The following is a 19490-nucleotide window of genomic DNA, read 5'->3' on the forward strand; positions in this document are numbered from 1 at the left end:
AATAGATAATGTTTGTTTACATGCCAAAATGTGCAATATGGACAGTAATTGCTGTACAAATTCTGAAAAAGATCACCGTGGGTTTCCACAAAGTGGAATTTCAGATGTGTGCTTATCCTAGTTTTGTCATTAATTACATCTTAGAGTATGTTGCAAGGACCAGATTATATATTTCATACATACTTTGCTGTTACACTGTATTATATCCACTCATCCCTTTTCTACCTCTGAGTTTAGACTTGTTCTCTAATTTGAGCTGTTGGGTTAGTAGATAGTAAGTTCATCTAGATTTACTTGATATTTTCTGCTTTTCTCTTTTTTCTCTCTTCTTGACCCTTCCTTCCCCTCCAACCAACTCCAGCTGAAAAAAAGAAGGGTGGGCAGACTGTGGATTCTAGCCTCCCACTTCTAAGCGTATCTGATCCTTTCATTCCTCTTCAAGTACCTGATGCACCAGGTAGGTAAATAGACCTGATCTGAGGTTAACCAGCTTGATTCTTATGTCCCAGGGTCTCTTGAGAGTTGGTTTTAAACACTCCATGAAAAGGATCTGAATTCCGTATTAGTCCAATAATGATTATAACAATATGGGGGGAAGGCCTATAAGCATGTGATAAAAGGAACAAAATGTGAGTAGTGGTTATAGTATGATGAGTAGATAATGGGTGACTTACTTCCTGCCAAGTTTCTATTTTCCTGTAATATACTTTAATTTTATAATATAAAAATGCATAATAAAAGTTGATAGGAAATGTGAGTCAGGAAACCTGAGTTCCCTTTCTAGCTCTTCCACTACCTGGAAAGCTTCAAGCTTGACTGTTCATCAGTGGAGTGAAATGGACTGCATGAATTCGAATGTCCCTTTAAATCTACCATATCCTGATTTTTAAGTGAGCAGTCCAAAAAAAGAAGAAATGGTTAGTGTGTTCTGATTGAAACAGCTTTTGAAACATAATTTGCAGTTTCTGAATGCCAAAGATTTCCTTTCCTGCTCTCCTCCCCATCCTTTTGGGAGGGGCGGGGGTGGGAGAAGCGTGATGTGAGGAACAGAAGCCGCTTTTCTCATCTCTGTCAGTGTCTTTGAAAAAGCAAATAGATCCAGCTCCTTCAAAGCATCTGGTGGTCGTTTTGCTTCTGATAGTTTTCCTTTTCTCCAGTGTTTACCCTTGCTGATTCTTGGTCTTAAACTGATAGGATCTGGCTGGGGTTTTTTCCCCCCAAAATGTTAAAGGTATTTGATTGATTGCCTCAAAATTGGAAGTGATTGTGATATTCTTACCCTCTCCCTACTAAGACAGACTGTAGCTAGGGCACCAAGATAGTTTTTATTTCTTTAGGCAATTTGTGGACCCTTCTAAAGAGGAAGCAAAAACTGCCTTGATCAGGTATTATCGTGTGACATTATAGCTTGCTGGACCTAGATGGTGGATGTAGGTAAAAAATGTCTAAAACCACTGAGGAATGATTCAGTAAAGGGTAGTTAAAGAAAAGAGAAGAAAGTAATCAGATCTCTCGGTAGCTAGCCAGGCTAGTTTCAAGCAGAAGGCTGGAGAGGCATGGACTACAAACTCAAGCTGAGTTCTACTGACCTCTTTTTCCTCCCTGTTGTAGCAGTCATGGGATCAGACAAGAAAAATGGATTATTATGGCATTCTTCCTTTGACTCCCCTCAGGTTCTTGCATTGCTCTTACCTAGACGGCCCATGGCTGTGTATGCTGAAAGGGTGGCCTCTTGGCACAAGCCAGAGGATGAAGCCCACAAGCAGGTAGCTGTGCTCTGCAGCTGTCCAGGAGCCCTTTGAATTAAGTCCCCTGGTGCATGTGCCTGGCCCCAGATGACTCAGGATGTTAACTCCAGGTTATAGAGATGCATTTTGAAGGTGTGAAGATGAGCCTGGGGCCATTAGAGCCAGCTGGCTGCCATGCTTACTTTCCTTATTGTTATCCTTCCTGTTATCTCCTGGCCTTCCAGATTTCTCTCATTCTGGAGGATTCCTGCTAAAGTGTTAGTGGTATACACTTTAATACCAATTAAGCCATGACCCCTCTTGGGTTTTAATGGAAAATCTATTAAAATGGAACATTCTAATAGAGAATTCCAAGAATGTCTTGTTTCCTGATCCATCAGACCAGACTTGAGTGTTGAAAACATAAAGCAACATATCAGTGTTTTGCATTCCAGTGAATTCCTGTATTACTGAGCATTAAATCAAGACTTATTACCAGGACCTACACAGCCCTAACTCAGTGATGGAGAACCTTTTGAGCTCAGCATGTCAGCATTTTGAAAAACCCTAACTTAACTCTGGTGCTGTGTCACATATAGAAATTTTTTGATATTTGCAACCATAGTAAAACAAAGACTTATATTTTTGATATTTATTTTATATATTTAAATGCCATTTAACAAAGAAAAACCAACCAAAAAAATGAGTTCGTGTGTCACCTCTGACACGCGTGTCATAGATTCGCCATCACTGCCCTAACTGATCTGGCCCTTGGCTACTCCTCTAACCTGAGCTCATAGCCTCTTCCCTTCAGTCTTTTCTTTAATAGACTAAACTTGTTCCCACCTCCGGGCCTTTGCACTTGCTGGTGCTCTTCCTGAAAAGATTTTCCTCCAGCTCTGTTTCTTGTCATTCGACATTTAGGTCTCAGTTTAAATACTCTCTTCTCAGAAAGGTGCACCGTGGTCCCACGGGCACTTAGTCACATGTCCTGGCTTTTTTCTTCATAGTGTTTATCATTGTCTTTTTTCATCTGTTCATTGTCTGACTCTTTTCGCCAACATGTAGTGTCCTGAGGGAGGGACCTTGCTGTCTTCATTCATCACTGTGTTGCCGGTGTTGAAGAACGCTGCCAGGGAAAGTCAGCACTCGATGAATATTTGCAGACTGGGTGAATGAATGAAGTAAAACCTGGTAGGCTTCTGGTGGCCCCATCACTCTCCATTTCTTTCCCAACTCCCAAACACCAGGTTACTGGCTTCATAGCCTTCCATCTATGCCTCTGCCAAGCCCCAGCCAGGCTCCCACCCACTCTTTGAGGGTTTATAAATGAAGGCACAGCCCACAGTGTCAGGAAGCTGCCAGACCCCAGGATCAGCCTGATAGCTAGGCTCAGCAGATTGTTCAGCTCCAGCCTTTCATGGTATCCTCCAGAATTTGTTCTGAGCGTGGTTATGTGTCTATGATTATTTTATTTCTTTTCATGTTCAGCCCATAGCACCATTCAGTTATATACCGGTAGTTTCTTATCCAAGGCCCCTATATCCTTCCTTAGTGACTTCAAATGTCTGAAGGTGCTGAGAGTTTAGGGTATCTGGTACCTCCACAAACCACAAATGTGTCTCCCCGCCTCCTGTTCCCCCACCAAGCAACCAGTTTTTCATTACATTCCGCTCACTGTGGGCACCAGTCAGGTTTTTTGGTAGGTTTGTTTTGTTTTACATACTTGCTTAACTTCCATGCTCAGCCTTCTTAAGGATAAGAATCATGAAATCTTACTCTCCTGACAAATACATGTATTTTAATGTCTTTGCATTTGTTTTTATGCTTTTAAAACATTATCACATGCAATTTCCTTTGATCCTACAAATAATACTGAATGGTATGTTGAGGAATCTCATTTTCCAGGGGAAGCAAGTGAAGCCTCAGTGCTATTGGGTCTGTGCTGTTCCACACACTCCTCTGCATGGCCCGTCCCCCGAGCAAGATCCCCCAGCCATGTGTTGAAAACATAAAGCAACATATCAGTGCTTCTTTGTCTTTGGGGCAGTTCCAAGATCAATAAAGCCTTTGGCAAGAGAGCTAAATATGAGGGTTGGGGAAATATCAAAATGAATTTGAACTTGTAAGACCTAGGGCCAAGCCACTTCATAGCTGGGTGATTTTGGTCAAATCACTTAAACTGTGTCCTCAAAATTGGCAATATTAAAACCTACCTTAATGGAGTGGCTTGTGAGGTGCAGATGAAGCCATGTATTTGAAATCATTTTGTAAACTTTAAATTAGTATGAAGATAAGAAATGCTGTAACAACTTTGATCCATGATCCTTATTTGCAGTGGGGCAGTCCTAGTTATCTTAATGTCTTAGTGATATTTTTCTCCCATAAGAAATTAAACTTCCTCTAAGTTAAACCTTTGACCTTGGCACAACTGAGAGCTGTTAGACTTCCTTGATAGAATGATTGTTAAAGTATGGGTGAAGGGGCATGGATGATTGGATTTGTTTCTTAAGTAACATTTTTATTTTCCAAAGCATCATAAAAACTTTAGAAAAGCTGTAAAAAATCACAGCTTGAGCATTTGTGTGCTCACAAGGCATTCTTCTCGGAGCTATTTGCCTGGCGTTTTCCTCATTTCCAGCTTCTGTCAAGGTTGATCATAGTATGTGTCTTTACTCTCTAAAGCTTATCTGCCTGCAAATTCAGTTCTTTAGAATGAACTTGGAATGGGGCATGGTTGTTGACTTTTGCTTCTAACTTGCAGCTGTTGACTTTTGCTTCTAAGTTGCAGATTTTAGTGTCTGGTTTCTTAGTGATAGGTACTATTTAGAGTGCCTAGAATCTAGGCCCTAGATGTTAAAAACAGCATCTCTCATCACAAGACTTCAGGGCTTACACCCAAATTAGAGACGAAGTAAATTTCCAAAGCCACCAAGGTGTAGCGACCAAATCATTCTTTTTGATGGGGCTCTTATCAAGCCCTTTTTGTGTTGGTAAGTTCATCCTGCTTTATTCCTCATGCCTGTGTTCCTAATTAGGGTTGGAATGGGCCTTGAACAAGCCCTTAATCTCATTGGCCTATAATAAGCAGATATACTTATCCTCTCTTTTGATATATGTTTTAAATTTATATATTGATTTGAGAGAGAGAGAGAGAGAGAGAGAGAGAGAGAGAGAGAAAGAGAGAGAGAGAGAAACATCGATGTATTGTTCCATTTATTTATGCATTCGTTGGTTGTTTCTTGTATATGCCCTGACCAGGATCAAACCTGTAACTTTAGCACATCAGGATGATGCTCTAACCAACTGAGTTTCCCAGCCAGTGACTCTTTCGATATTTAAGAGAACTCACAACTTGCAGTACCTCCCAGGCTCATGCTAGGAAATGGTTTTTATGATCTAAACTTAGATTGGTTTATGAAGGATTTATTACCTTCTTGCCTTGTAGTTGACTTTTTTTTTGTAGTTGACATTTTTGAATAACGAAGTCTTGAGAGGAGAGGTATAAGAGAAAAACCTGAAATGGATTAATTCCTACCTCTGACTCTAGCAACTATTTCCTTCTCTCTTCCCCTAGTCTCCAATGCCACTTTTGTCTAAGAAAAGAGGGGAAGGTGCTTTCTCTTACCTACCCCTTAATTTAAAGGTATTACCAATCTTCTCCTTTAAAAGCACTCTCCATTCCCATTGCCCATGTTAACTAGTTCTGTAGGTACTGTTCTTGAAGAGTTCACCTTCTCAGTCTTTTAACCTTGATTTCAGTGCTTCTCCAAGCTCCTAATCTGACTCATTTTTACTTGGGAACCCTAGAAACATGAGGAACAGTTGAGTATCCTAAATGGGAATGTGATAGGAAAACACCATCAACAGAAGAACATGAGCAGACAATTCATAAAAAACAAATATAAATTACTAGTAAATACATTTTTCAGAAAGCTTATCATTCTGATGAATACAAGACAAGTTAATTATAAAACAGTGAGATGCTGCAACTTCCGCTGTCAGATTGGTAAAGATAGAAAAAAACCCACCACCTCAGGCTTGGTGAAGGTATAAGAAAACAGACACACTCAGATACTGCTAGTGGAAACATCAGTTCAACTTTTGGGAGGATAGTTTGGCAGTTTACAACAAAAGCCTTTAAGAGTTAACTTTCTCTTTTACTTCATAATTCTTTTCTAAAAAATTATTCTTAAAAAACATGAGTATGCTTAAATACTTACCAAATGATTAAAATTTATAGGGAATGATTAAAAGGGTATTCATTTAAAGTCTTAAGGGTGTGTTTTTCTCTAGAAGTGTTATTTTGGTTAGTTCTTACTTTTATCCTTAGTTTATATGTATTTTCCAAATTTTTCACAGTAAATATGTATTGATTTTATAATAAGGGATCAAACCTTAAAAACTCCTTTTTTTTTTTTCAAATGAGAAGCACGCTTAGATAGTCCCCCACCTTCTTAGCCTACTCTCCTGGCAGTGCCTGCCTGACCTGTTTGCATGTTGAACAGAATATTTAGTCAGCTCTGCATTTCCCAAACCTGCTACCTTGAGACCAGTGATTTTACCTCCTACCTGTATTACCGAGGTGCCCTCCAGTGTCCGCCTCTGTAGTTATTACCAGTTCAGATCTCCAGTTTCATCTCTAATCCATCTTCTAAGTAGCCAGTTCCTACTTCCTGCTTTTTTCTTTCATGTTGGATGGGACCTTTTAAGTTTATCTTCATTTTATCAGTAAGAAAACTTAGATCCAAAGTGTCATACAAACTTAGTGCAGAACCCAGGTCTCTTGTCTTAGTACCTTTTCTTCCTAGTAAGACCATGCTGCCTCCTTCTCACATTTCACTTTATTCAAGGAATTCTGCTTATTTTGATCTCATAACAAGGTTTTGAGGGTGAAAATGGAATTGCGCCCATTTTTCAGTCTGTAATCTCAGGCCTTAGTGGTTTGGTGATCCCTCATCTAATCCTAAAAGAAAAGTTAATCTCCTTTTATGTACCAAGCACTTTAATTAATATACACGAGCGCGCGCATGTACACACACACACACACACACACACACACACACACACACACGAATTCTTGTAAATATACCCATTCATTTCTGACAACCTATTAAAGTAGTTGTAATCCTCTTTCTACAAGTGAGAAAACTGATGCTTAGAAAAATTAGGTAACTAACTTAAATGATCAGAATCAGCCTCAGAGCTGGACCATTTCCTTCTATCCAGAGTTGCCCACTACTTTTCACATAATGGAATATGATGGCGTCAAGTACTTGTGAGTCTAACACAGAAGAAATGGGAAACCCTTGTAAAATGTTTTTTAGGAAGAGTAAATCATTGCAAAATGCAGTTAATAATTATTTCTGGGTTTTACTGGTCTATCACCTTGTATAATTGAGAATTGGAGTGTGAGTCTGCACATTTCAGTGTGAACTGTCCCAGAAGATGGGTTTTGCTTTTGTATCCAGAGAAGTAATTTTCCATGATTCATGTAAAATTTTTAAAAGTCTCTGTTCATTACATATTAACAAGTCGTGATACGCCGATGTGAAGCTTGAACAAGGTTTTGGATCTTAAAGAACTCTTCCAGCACTGTTTCCTAAATTCACCACCCTCTTCTCTGCATTGCTCTTTTCCACTCATCCACCCACCCCCATGATACATGCCTCAGAGTGTTTTTATAAAACCTTCAGAGAGAAGACAGAATTCATAAAATGAAGGATATCAAGGCCAGTCCTTGAAGCACGTGGGAGGCCTCCAGGATGTGATTTGTAGACTGTAAGCTTCCGGTAACCTTTCCTGTGCCTCCTTTACATCCTGTCCTCAAGTTCTTCGTTTGCAGTGACCAAAGAACCAATGATAGCTTTAAATGTGATCTCTCCTAAGATAGCTCTACATTTTAAAGCAATTGAGGTCTTAGTTAAAGCAAAGGAATGAATCTCTAGTGCATAGAAGATCTGGGTCCTAGTCCTAGCTGGCTGTCTGGCGTTCTTGCCATAAGCTCTTGGGCTAGTTGTTTTACTTTTCTGAAGCTGGTTTCTTTATCTGCAAATGAGAAGGCTAGTTGTTGGATAAGATTTGAGGTTTTTTCCAAAGCCAACATGTCTTTTATGACTTGACCATTGTACATGGGACCATGTCTGCGTGAAGATCTTTCCTCCTGTGTTGATAGATATAGGCAGGCCCTGTTGGTAGCATGTGGAAGTCCAATCCAGGCTCTACCATGTCCCGTCTATGACTTTGGGCAAGTCATACATTCTCACAGTCTCTGATCTCCATTGTCCTCAATTCTGTGTTATTTCCAAACCCAGGGTTTTTTGTCAATGATAAATGAAAATGTTTGACATTGAACTCTACAAATGTAAATGATGAATGTTGCTATACCGGTGCCTGGGGACCAGCCCTGAGAGCCTTTTCTTACTTCGAGAGTACTAGGAGTGAAAGAAGCTGGTTTTGCACATGCCATCCACCTTCAGATGCTGCAGCCGTATTCTCACTCCTGTTTTCTGCCTGGTATTACTTTGTCCCCTCCCCCTCCCTGCCATAGTTCCAGGGTTTGAGTATCCTCACGCAGCAGTGATTACCTGTGTGAGCAGCCTGTTACTTTCAGGTTTGGTCAGAAAACAAGCATCTTACCCCATCTCCACTCCATTTCATCTCACCACAGCACATGTACTTTTTAATACTCTTACATACTTTTTGCTAATGGCTAATAAAAGAATTAGATTCTTGTTGAAGTACCTATTTCCAGTTGATCCCCTATCACTCCCACCTCCCCAGTGAAGCTAAAAGGCAGAGGTGTGATAGAGAGTAGTAACTAGAGGGAACCAAGAACTAGGATACAGAGTTGATAAGACACCTTCCCACTTTCAGTGATGTTGTAAGGACTGCAAGCACAGAGTGTTCCGGAAGGTTCCCGTAATGTTGGTGGGTTGGGGGAGGCTTTGAGGAAATGATGATATTTAAGTGACCAATACAAAAAGGTGTGGGGAGGTTTCTCCATTTGATGGTTGAGACAGTGTCAGAAGTTTAAGGAACTACCCCTGGTCACAGTGAGTCCCTGGAAGAGGCTAGAATTCAGACTCTGCAAGAATGCTAGTCTGATGTTTGACACCAAGATAAACTGCTGTATGAAAAACAAGCAAGTAATTTTGGGTCTTTACTTTTTATCCATTGCTTTACAAAATTGCAAATATATGAGTGCTGAAAGTGAAAGAAACAATTGCTTTTTTTTTTTTTAAGTGAGAGAAGCTTTTGGGAGGAATAAAACAAAGCTAAAGTTCAGAATAAAAATGTAGATGTTTTGGGAAAACCTTATTTTCACCAATATGCTGAAAATTGTTAAAGATATTTTAACATCTTTTCTTATAGTAAAATGTCACATATAGTTTCAGATTAAGGCTGATGTGATTATGCCGTATGCTTGGTTAGTGCCTGGGGTATTCTTCCCTGCTGTGGAGAGGCTTCTTGTTTATATCCCTGCTTTCTTCGGTATGAATCAGGTGCACATGAGGAATGTAGCATGTTATCACTTAAGTCAAAGATAGCTACATGCTATCTACTCTAAAGGTGGTAAATTGGTTTCACATATTAAAGTGTCTTTTTCTGCAATGTGTTAATTATACCAAAGCAAATGATCTTGCCAAGACACTAAAACTCATTATTTCATCTGTGTAGTTATAGATCACCTAACTTACAAGTCACCTAAAATTTGGTTTCTATCCCTCAATCAGTATCTACTTAGCCTTTACTTATCTCAATTCCTGATGGCCCTAGATGAATACAGATCCATTAAAATGTTATATATACAGCCCTGGCCAGTGTGGCTCAGTTGGCTGGAGCATTGGCCCCTGCATCGAAGGGTCACAGGTTCAATTCCAGGTCAGGGCATACACCCAGGTTGCAGTTCACTGCCAGGTGATGTGCATAAGGTACAGATCAATGTTTCTCCCTCTTCCTTCCTCTCTCTCTAAAATCAATAAAAACATATCCTCAGTTGAGGATTTAAATTTTTTTTTAAATGTTATATACACATACTTGAATTTTAAGTCTTTTCTTTATCTCTAACAATTTAATTTTAGTTTTATCTTAATGGCATTTTATTTTGGTGATAGAAAAAACATTGTTGATAATTGGCCTTTAACTGGGCAAGTTATAGAATTTATGTGGCCTCGGTCTTCTTGTAAGCAAAAGGACTTATGAGTTTTTAATTCCCTTCTTTCTACACAATTCTGTGACTTATTACTTTGTTTTAAGTTAATCCTCTAGCATTAATAGGTTAAAGGTAAATGGATAGTTGTTGATGGATCAGGGTTAAAGGAATTATGAATCTTAGTGTGTATAGATTATCACACATTAAGTACCAGGTGTGACAAATCTGGTGGCTTCTGTTATCCTTTTGTTTCTTAGTCACAAGATGTCAAAAGTAATAGCATGTCACAGACTCTCAATTGGCAGACAATAAATGATTGTTGACATTAACTTGGGCATGGTTTATTATATTCTCTTAGTGAGTTATAAACCACTTCTAAATGCAAGTAAAAAAAGAGAGATTCAAAACTGAGCCCAGGAAGGGATATGAATACACAGAGACATATGCATATGTTTATGGCAGCTTTATTTTTAATAACTAAAAACTAGAAACAACCAAACATCATCAACTAGTAAATGAATCAGCAAAATGTGCATTCATACAATAGAACACCACCCAGCAATAGAACAGAACAAACTACTGATACATGCAACAATGAAGAGGAATCTCAAAAGCATTATCAGACAGAAAAGACTGCTTACATTATGGTTCCATTTATAGGAAATCCGAGGGAAAAAAGGAGGGAGGGGGCAAAGCTATCAGGACAGAAAACAGATCAGTTGTCACCAGAGTCTGGGGGTGAGAAGAAGACACTGATTAGAAAGGGGCACACGGGTACTTTCTAGGGTGGTGGAAATGTTTTCTACATCATTATTTCAGTGGTGCTTCTATGAATGTGGACATTTATTAACATTCAGCAAATTATACAGTTAAAATTGATTACTTTTATTCAGTGTATATTGTACCTCAAATTTAAAAACCAGCAAACCTAGTCTTGAATGCCTCACAGAGTTGACTACTTCAGTTAGGGAAATAATCATTTTTTAAACTTCAAACTTTGAAAGACTGGTTTTAACAATATACTAACATGATTTTTATGATGAATTGATACAAAATGTTGACCCCCTAAAATGTATTTGCATAGAAAATGGAAAATGATCAGCTTGCTTTAATATCTCATTGCATTTTGCTTTCTCTTTACCTCTCTGCCCGACCTAGAAAAGCTAATTGAGGGACTCAAATCTCCTGACACTTCTCTTCTGCTCCCTGACCTCTTGCCTATGACAGATCCTTTTGGCAGCACTCCTGATGCTGTAATTGGTAAAGTCCTCATCTGTTTCTTCAGTAATGCATGATGTGTGTGTCTGTTTCAAGAATGATATCTAACTGGTTAACAGACCCCTAGTGAGTAGCCCTGGTGAGGAATGGAAATGCCACCAAGCCTTCTGCTGTTGGACGAGGCCTTGTGCTAACCCAGAAGCCAAGGTTATTTAATCTCCTTTGTTAGCACCTCAAATCAAGTGTTTTCTCTGTCTTCCAGCTGCACAACACTGTTATTTTTGCCTTGTTTTGATATCCTGAGATTTCTAGAGTGATGTCTTATGAATGAGGAAGAATGTGGGAAAATTCACACTTAGTTACAAAAGCTTCATGAAAACAGTTGGTTTCAAGCTGGACCCTACCTTTAGCAGAGTCTTCTTTAGAAGGCCTCTCTACATGCCAGGTGTTAGTAACTGACACAACACATGCCTGGTGGTAAAGCCTCAGGGGTAGAAACTGAGGGAGGGGCTTAGTCTGCTTGTCCTTACATTTCTCTGTGCTCCAACCGCAAGGCAGGCAAGACCTACAAAATGCCCAGGACCCCTGTACTCCAGGGGTGCAAAGTCCTAGAACTCAGAGAGGCCACGACCCTGCGGAGAGCTGGGCCTCTAGCTGGGGGATGTCTCATAGCGTGATGCCACCACACTGCGTCATGGATGGGATTAGAGATGGACTAGTGGCCTCTGCAAGGCACAGAGGATGTGAAAGGCTCCCAAGTTTATCCCTTGAGAAAAACAAAATTAACAGAAGATATTAAGGTGCCTTTCAGTTTGTTTTCTGACATGGAAGAGATCTCCTGGATAGCTCTTATTCTGTATTTATCTGTAAAAACGGAGAATCACTGAGACTGGCCACAGTGGTTAACTTTGCACAGACCTGCTCAATCAGTGAAGCCCAGATACTCAAAGCAGCAGAAATAAAGTAACTTCTGCTTTCCACCTCTCCTGAGACTGGCATTTTAGAAACCTGTAGGAGAAAGCCTTGATAGAATTGTCCAAAGAACTTCCGACTGCCTTTCCCTTACCCATTATTCTCCTTTTTTAATGCTCTGTTACAAAAGAAAAAGCTGATGTTGCTGTTGAGAGTCTCATACCAGGACTGGAGCCCCCAGTGCCCCAGCGCCTCCCATCTCAGACGGAGTCGGTGACCTCGAACCGCACAGGTCAGTCAGGAGTGTCTGCAGCGGCAGGGACTGCTTGATGTGGTGAGCTCTCAGAGCAGTCTTTCCACCAGACAGATGGTCCCGGGTTTATTTTGCAGCCTGGTTAGTTCCTCCCAGAAGGGATGCCCTGCATTGTTGCAGTCCCAGCTTCTAGATGTTGAGTGATGTGTTTCCTCGCCAAAAAGCAGATTATGTTTTTGGAGTTCTTTGTAGAGTGATCCCTGGGCTTTCTCTGATTACAGTCTATCTTTATTCAGGATTTTTTTTCCCCACTGGTGGCAGATTCCTTCCACCTCCTTAATTAAAGAACTCTGCTGAGCTGTAAGGATGCCCTTAACTCCTCCAGATTACTGAGCAGTCTCTCCCCTTTAACAGTGGTATCCATGGAGCTCATTTCTGGATGTTGACACCCTGTTCCTAGCACAGTGCTTTAATCATATAGGTGATTTGCTATTAAATTGTAGGCAAAGTTGAAATCTTTGCTATTTCCAGCATTTCACCCTAATTTTTCCAAGTTCACTCCTACTAGACTTCCTTAACTGCCCATAAATACAGATTTGATAACCTTCCTTTTTTTGAGTCCATAATTACCTTGATAAAAATGTCCGATCCTAACTAGGAATGGAAACAATTAGAAGTCTAGGAAGTATGAAAATTAACTCACCAGGTTAAAATAATTTAATAGGGTTTCCTTTTCTTGTGCTTACTTGGCTATTTTCTTCTAGAAAACTTTTCAGAAAATAATTCATGTGTTAAAATACTTGAACTCTGAATTTTGTCTTCTGTTCTTTATCTAAAAGCAAAATTATGTGTTCAAAGGAGCAATTCAGATTTAAAGAATACTATTAGTAAGGGGCAAGGTCATTCTATTCTGCATAGGAATCTGTTTGCGGTCTGGAAAGAACTGTTTAATCATGTCATATTACACTAATAATAAGCCAGAGACAACCCCCTTCTAGTCAAATTGGTCACCTCATTCTATAGTGATTCTTTTTCCATGAATGTTTAGGGGAAGTTTAAGTGAAACTCTTTAGTTGAAAAGTTCTTTTTCCCAAATGGCATTTGCTGAAAACTGACTGCTAAAGTTTTATTGGCATCCAAATCACATATTTGCTCATCTAACAACCTCTGAGCAAAAAATTCTTCCATATTGATATATTAAGGTTAAGAGGAATACATGCTTCTGTAGATGAAATCCAGAGAGTTTAACGTGTTCCTTTGGCTTTCTTTCTCCTGCCTTGGCTTGTTTGTATGACGTGTACTGGTAACCGCGGTAACTTAAAGGCGAAGGTCTAATGCTGTGATATTGTTGTGTGTGCCATTTAATGCCGCCACTGACCTGGGACGCTGTTAATCTGGACTCAGATTCTCTCACCGGGGAAGATTCCCTGATCGATTGCTCTCTGCTTTCTAACCCTACTACCGACCTTCTGGAAGAGTTTGCCCCCATAGCGATCTCTGCTCCAGCCCATAAAGGTAAATGCTTTCTTCTTCTTGGACCCACATGTGTCCTTAAAGGAGAACTGAACACCTCCTAAAATTTTTTCTTACCAAAAGTCTTTGCTAGTGAAGTGTTTTAACCACCTCCTTATGTGCAAAACTTGAGCTAGTATTCTCAGCCACTGTGTGATAGTCCCGCTCAGAAAGAATACTTAATAAGACTTAGACAACAGATTGGTGGAGGTCCGAGCTACATATCTTTGAAGTCAATTCAAGTAGATGGTTGAGTTGATTAACCACTGACTATAATTATTAATATGATACTTGTTGGCCTTAGAACTTAAAAATGTTTCATCAAATATGGTGTAACATTTTGGATAGTGATAAATAGAAAATTATCACTCAAAAATTGAATTTGTAAAAATTTTGAATTTAAGTTAACATTTGAGTCACAGTTACAAGATTTCTCTTTTTAATCTACCATTTTCACTTCTTAGTCTTAGGTTAATACTGGTTTTTAATTCTGCTGGACAGAAGTAGCTTGCATTGAGTTCTATTCTGTGAGTAGTTTGTGAAAGTGATAGGCACAGTGCCTGTCTTACTGTACACAGGCATTCACTAAACTTCTTTCTGTGCTTGGGTAGTGAATGTGATTTTCTGGAAGGAGCAAATACATAGAAAAGGAACAGTTTAGAAGTCCTTCTGAAGGAAATTCAAAAAGGAAGCCTCCCCAAGTTGACTGAAAAGTAATTAGCCTGTGGTTTGCAGTGGTAATAGCTGAGCTTTTGTTTTTGCCCTTTATAGCATTCAAATGATTATGTTTTTATAGAACATGTAGAAAGAAGTTACCTGTTTACCAAGTATGTCTGACAGGAGTGTGTCAGCGGCAACGTGTAATTACAGAGGAGCAGTACTTGCAAAATAGGCACTTAGCTAGCACTTGCTCGTAGGAGAGCCTTAATTAGAAGGGAGAAGAATATTCTAACAAGCTTCTGCTGGGAATCTCAGTGCATGTGATCCTGTGCCCCAACATTCCCTGAGGCATCAGAGGTGTATGAAAGTCTGTTTTCCCAATCAAAGGTCGGTGAGTCCTCTCAGAAGCACTTATTTGCATTGTACATAGCGGTTGCTTTGTAAGGAGAAACTACCCCACCCCACGGTTTCAGTTTTTCAGATGTTGTTAGGCCTCTGTTTGTTCAGTAAAGAAGATAAATGACTAATCACTGTGCTTTTGTGAATTACTCACATTGAAGAAATACCTCACAGTAACTACAATTAATGATCTTATAATGGCAGAGAGAATTCATCTTATAACCCTTCTCCCTCATCATTTATGAAAGTCTTAACATGGCCAGCGCTAAAACCTTTTCTGCTATTTCCCTAAATTTTCCAATTTTGCTACATTTATTTCAACTCAGGAAAATAAGCATTTTCATCTTTAAAAAACTGCATTGATTGAGAAACAATTGGGAACTCTGTGCCTCTTACATGTTCTCTCATTTGCTAATCTCTGCTTCTGTTGTTTCTGCTTGTGTACTTGCATTCTGTATTAAGCTGCAGAAGATAGTAATCTCATCTCAGGTTTTGATGTCCCTGAGGGCTCGGACAAGGTGGCAGAAGATGAGTTTGACCCTATTCCTGTATTGATAACCAAAAACCCACAAGGTAAGAAAGAGAGGTTTGGGAAAAGAGCTTGATATCAGCTCTCTACAAAATAGTGGTGTACCTTTTTTACAAGGGGAAAAAAGAGCAACATTTAATGAAGGATATTGGGGATAATGACAATCATTGTGGGCTGGACCAATACAGATAGGTAGAGATACAGATACAGATAGAGATACTGATAGAGGTATCTTAAAGCCTGGCCATGTGTTTCTTTAGAGAGAAGAAAAGTATTAAATAGTTTGACCAAAAGTTGCTTTTTCAAAGCATCAAGCCAAAAATAAGTGATCTTTCAGTCAGTGGAAACCTGAAGGCATATATCAGAAAAAGCACTGAACATTTTTTTTTATCATGATTAGAACAATTTATAATAAATATTCTTCCCAAAGAGATTAACAATGGTGCTTTGATATAATTCGAATTTTTTGAATGTTTGTGGAACATACTTTTTCCTTTCTGATGGAGTCAAATCATTTGAACATGCCACAAAGCATATATATATTTAAAGCATGTTTTTATTGCAATGGTCTTAATAACTGTTGTCTTCCCAAAGCAAGATTACTGATTTTTACTCTATCAGGGAGATGATACTATGTTGTCAAGAAGTTAGTATATAGCCAGCAGTTCTCAGGTAAAATATATATATTCATTACAAAGGTGTCCTGCCTACAGGATGGTATGCACACAGTGCCTGAGCCTTTTACGGGAGGCGGCGGATACCTAATTTATATGTTTAAAAATCAACATGTAAGAGTTTGCAAATGTAAATTGTTGCTTCTGTAGGGTTTTGTTTTAGTTTGGTTTTTCTCCTTTGCTTGCTCTGCACATCTAACCCTTAACCCTCTGTGTTTTGTACTGAATTCCTATCTCTCCACTTCCAGGTGGGCACTCTAGAAACAGCAGTGGGAGCTCTGAGTCCAGTCTTCCCAACCTAGCCAGGTCTTTACTGCTGGTGGATCAGCTCATAGACCTGTAGCCGTGACCCAGTAGCAGATGCAGTTCTGTAACCTTCATACCGTAATATACATTTTCATTACGGAATTATAAGAAAAGTGATTTTTTAAAAAATCTGCAAATAAGGGGCCCTCTAGGCCTTATCTCCTACCCCTTGCCTTCTCCTATAGAAATGATAAGGAAAGAAAATCAATTTGGCCCTCCAGATATTTCTTGGCCAGTTCCTCCCTGATTGTTTGCTGTGTTTTCTCATTACCCTTCTTCAATAGCATTATCTTAAATCAAGCACTAGATGCCATGAGCTTCACCTCAGACGGAATCAACTCCACCAAAAGCTTAACTGTAACTGAAACTAGTGAACTGACACCTTTGCCTCATTCTTGCTAGGAATGGCCTCCCAAATCAATCCTCCCGACCCGTCTCCTTTGGCCAGATGCTGATGAATGTGTTTCTCTGCTTTCACTTTTTATCCTGCTGCATTATTATGAAGACATGGCTTCTTCGGTTGGTCTTAACTCTAGGCAGTAGCCTGGAGACAGGTGTGTGGTTTAAGAAAGGGTAAAACTGACTGACTGATGGTATATATTTGAAAATACAAAGTGAGCCCAGCTCTAGCCAACCAACGTTGACCTTGTTTGATCATAGACTTAGCCAAGGGATTTTACACCCCATGCAACCTGCCCAGCATTCATCCAGCATTCTGGCTTCCATTGAACCGCAATTTCTCAGATCGGGAGATGTGACTGCAAGTACTTAAGATCCTTGGATAAATGTGTACATGATATAAATCCCAGATATTGCCATTCCTTTTCATGTTAACCATCCCAAGCCGGGATCTCAGAATTAGACCAAAACAAGACAATGGTGATAATATGATACCTTTTATTAGAAGACTTTTCATTGGGGGGTGGCTGGGGGAGGGGAAGGAATTGTAGCAGAAACAGATGTATTTTTCTTGTGATTTTTATTTTGATTCAAATACTGTAAATTGTGTATAAATGAAGACGCTGAATAGTTCTGTTTCCACTTGGCGTTTCAAGTCTGATATCAGGTGTCTGTACAGGGTTTTTGATCTCTTTCCCTTGTATAACTTTACACTGCAATCCTACAGTGTAACATATGGAATCATTTTGAGTAGACTTGTGCGTTGCTATAAGCTTTCAGCAGGTCTTCTGTCTTTGTAGAATAAGCATGTTGTTTATTTGCAGATAAACAGAAATAAGTGTGCTGACAAGCTAGGCACAATTTGACTCTGGCTACTTACCTTTCTTTCTCTCTGATGTTTGATTGAAGGATGCAGCCAATGAAATGTTCAGTTGGTTTTCCTTGGCTTCCTAGATTGAAAAATAAAACAAAGCATAGTTCCTCACTAACCTTAGAATATTGTTCATAAAATAAATAAAGGACCTTGCACTGACACGACAACATGCCTCGTGGTCACCCTCTGTTTATGTCCTTACTGAGTTAAGTGTATTTTTTTTCCTTACATGGAAAGCAGTTTTCTAAAAATTACCCTTTTGAAAAAGGTGGGCACAGAGAACCCCACTGTGGTTCTCTTTGTTGAGTGCCATTGTCCATGATCAGAGGGAAACTAAACTCTTAGTTGGTCAGATTTGTACAAATAAAATTCCAAGTCCATTTGCTTGTTTCTCTATCTGGTACTTTTGTTTCTTCCTCACATTTGCACTTTAAGGGAGGGAAAAAAAAGTTGAACAGCAACAGTCTGCTAAACACTGCATGCACTTTGGAGGTCAAGCTTTGACCTCAGCAATGTGAGTGCAGCCTTTGAAAGGCATCAGAGAAAAAGTTTGAATCTTTCAGTCTTCCTTCTGACTTGAAACACTTCCCATGCCAACTGAAGCTACATGAGCTAAGTAAAGGCCTCTATGAGGATAATGGATCATTTCCAAATTGAGGAAGGCACAAGCCTTCCTGCTAAGGATTTAAAAAAGACATCCTTGACGAGCTCTTCCTGGTTGAATAGCAGTGAAAATGGGACTTGGCTTGCCCCTTTGTGGACAGGAATATTATTGAAGATCAAAATTGTATTCTGTTTCCTGGACATAGAAAAAAATGTATAAACTAATGAAGGAAATGTTTATTTTTAAAATAAGAATAATGTTTTATGCCTACGTTTCTCAATTTGTTTTTTTTATACATATGTGTTAAAAACATAATGAATATTTAGTTTCTTGAAACCATGGAATGTATAGTTTAGAAATTAGGTGTCTCTAACTTATTCCTTTCTAGTCATCTGGCTCAATAGAGACCATTAATGAAAAGAGCAGACTAGAAGCCAGAGACTGGATGGAGGAAGCCCAAGGGGGACAATGACATGAAATTCTTTAGGAGTAGGGCCTCAGAGGGGAGAACTATTTTTCTGTGAAGGAATACAGTGAGTGAGCCAATAAATGGGGCCTTTTAATATATATATATAGCATCATCCCTAAGCTAAAAGGGTTTATTTGAGATGAGTGTAGTGTGCTGATAATTAATAGACTTATGGAGCTATAAAAGGGACCTTAGAGGTCATCATCTAGTCCACCCACTTCATTTTACAAGTGTAGGATCTGAGACAGGGTAGTGGGAGAAGAGGCCTGGACAGGACAGAGCACCTGGAATCTCATCTTGACCTTTGCCAGTCACTGTCTGAGTTACTTCAGCAGACGCATCACTTCCCAGAGCTGCTGTCCTTGTTTAGACAATGATGGGTTTGGACTTCATGGTCTTTAAGATTATAGAATTATAGGGCTCTAAGTATATATTATTATGCTTTGGGAGGACTATGAAGGATTTATATATCCTGATGTTCTTCAGTTATCTAATGTAGTTCTTACTGTAGCAGAGTTTACCTTTTAGAAAATTATAATGGGCTTTTACTAACCTGGGTTGCTCTTTTTTGGTTATCTGAATTAGAAGCCTAAATTATGACAGAGTTTTGGACAGAGATGTTCTTTTTTTTAATATTACACACTCCCACACATGCACACTCCCACACACGGAGTACAACAAAACAATATCAAATTTTGATTCTTTAAAAAATATACAATCAATGATCTGCTATATAAAAATGGATAAATACTGTAAGCATATGTTTTTTTAATTAGATATCTTATTATCTTAAAATTTA

At 39.2% G+C, this 19490-nt stretch overlaps 1 protein-coding gene across 1 annotated transcript in view; it reads left to right on the plus strand.

Annotated features, from left to right (window-relative positions):
• Positions 1-18490, plus strand: part of AAK1 (AP2 associated kinase 1) — a 128231-nt gene extending 109741 nt beyond the window's left edge. The window contains exons 17-22 of the mRNA XM_081101248.1: positions 362-457; positions 11041-11142; positions 12203-12304; positions 13670-13780; positions 15299-15409; positions 16288-18490. Coding sequence (XP_080957374.1) covers positions 362-457; positions 11041-11142; positions 12203-12304; positions 13670-13780; positions 15299-15409; positions 16288-16382 — 617 coding nt within the window. The 3' untranslated portion in view covers positions 16383-18490. The remainder of the gene's footprint in view (positions 1-361; positions 458-11040; positions 11143-12202; positions 12305-13669; positions 13781-15298; positions 15410-16287) is intronic.
• The last annotated feature ends 1000 nt before the right edge of the window (positions 18491-19490 follow it).

This window comes from Myotis nattereri, assembly GCF_964212035.1.
Source record: "Myotis nattereri genome assembly, chromosome: 10".
In the NCBI taxonomy this organism is placed as follows: domain Eukaryota; kingdom Metazoa; phylum Chordata; class Mammalia; order Chiroptera; family Vespertilionidae; genus Myotis; species Myotis nattereri.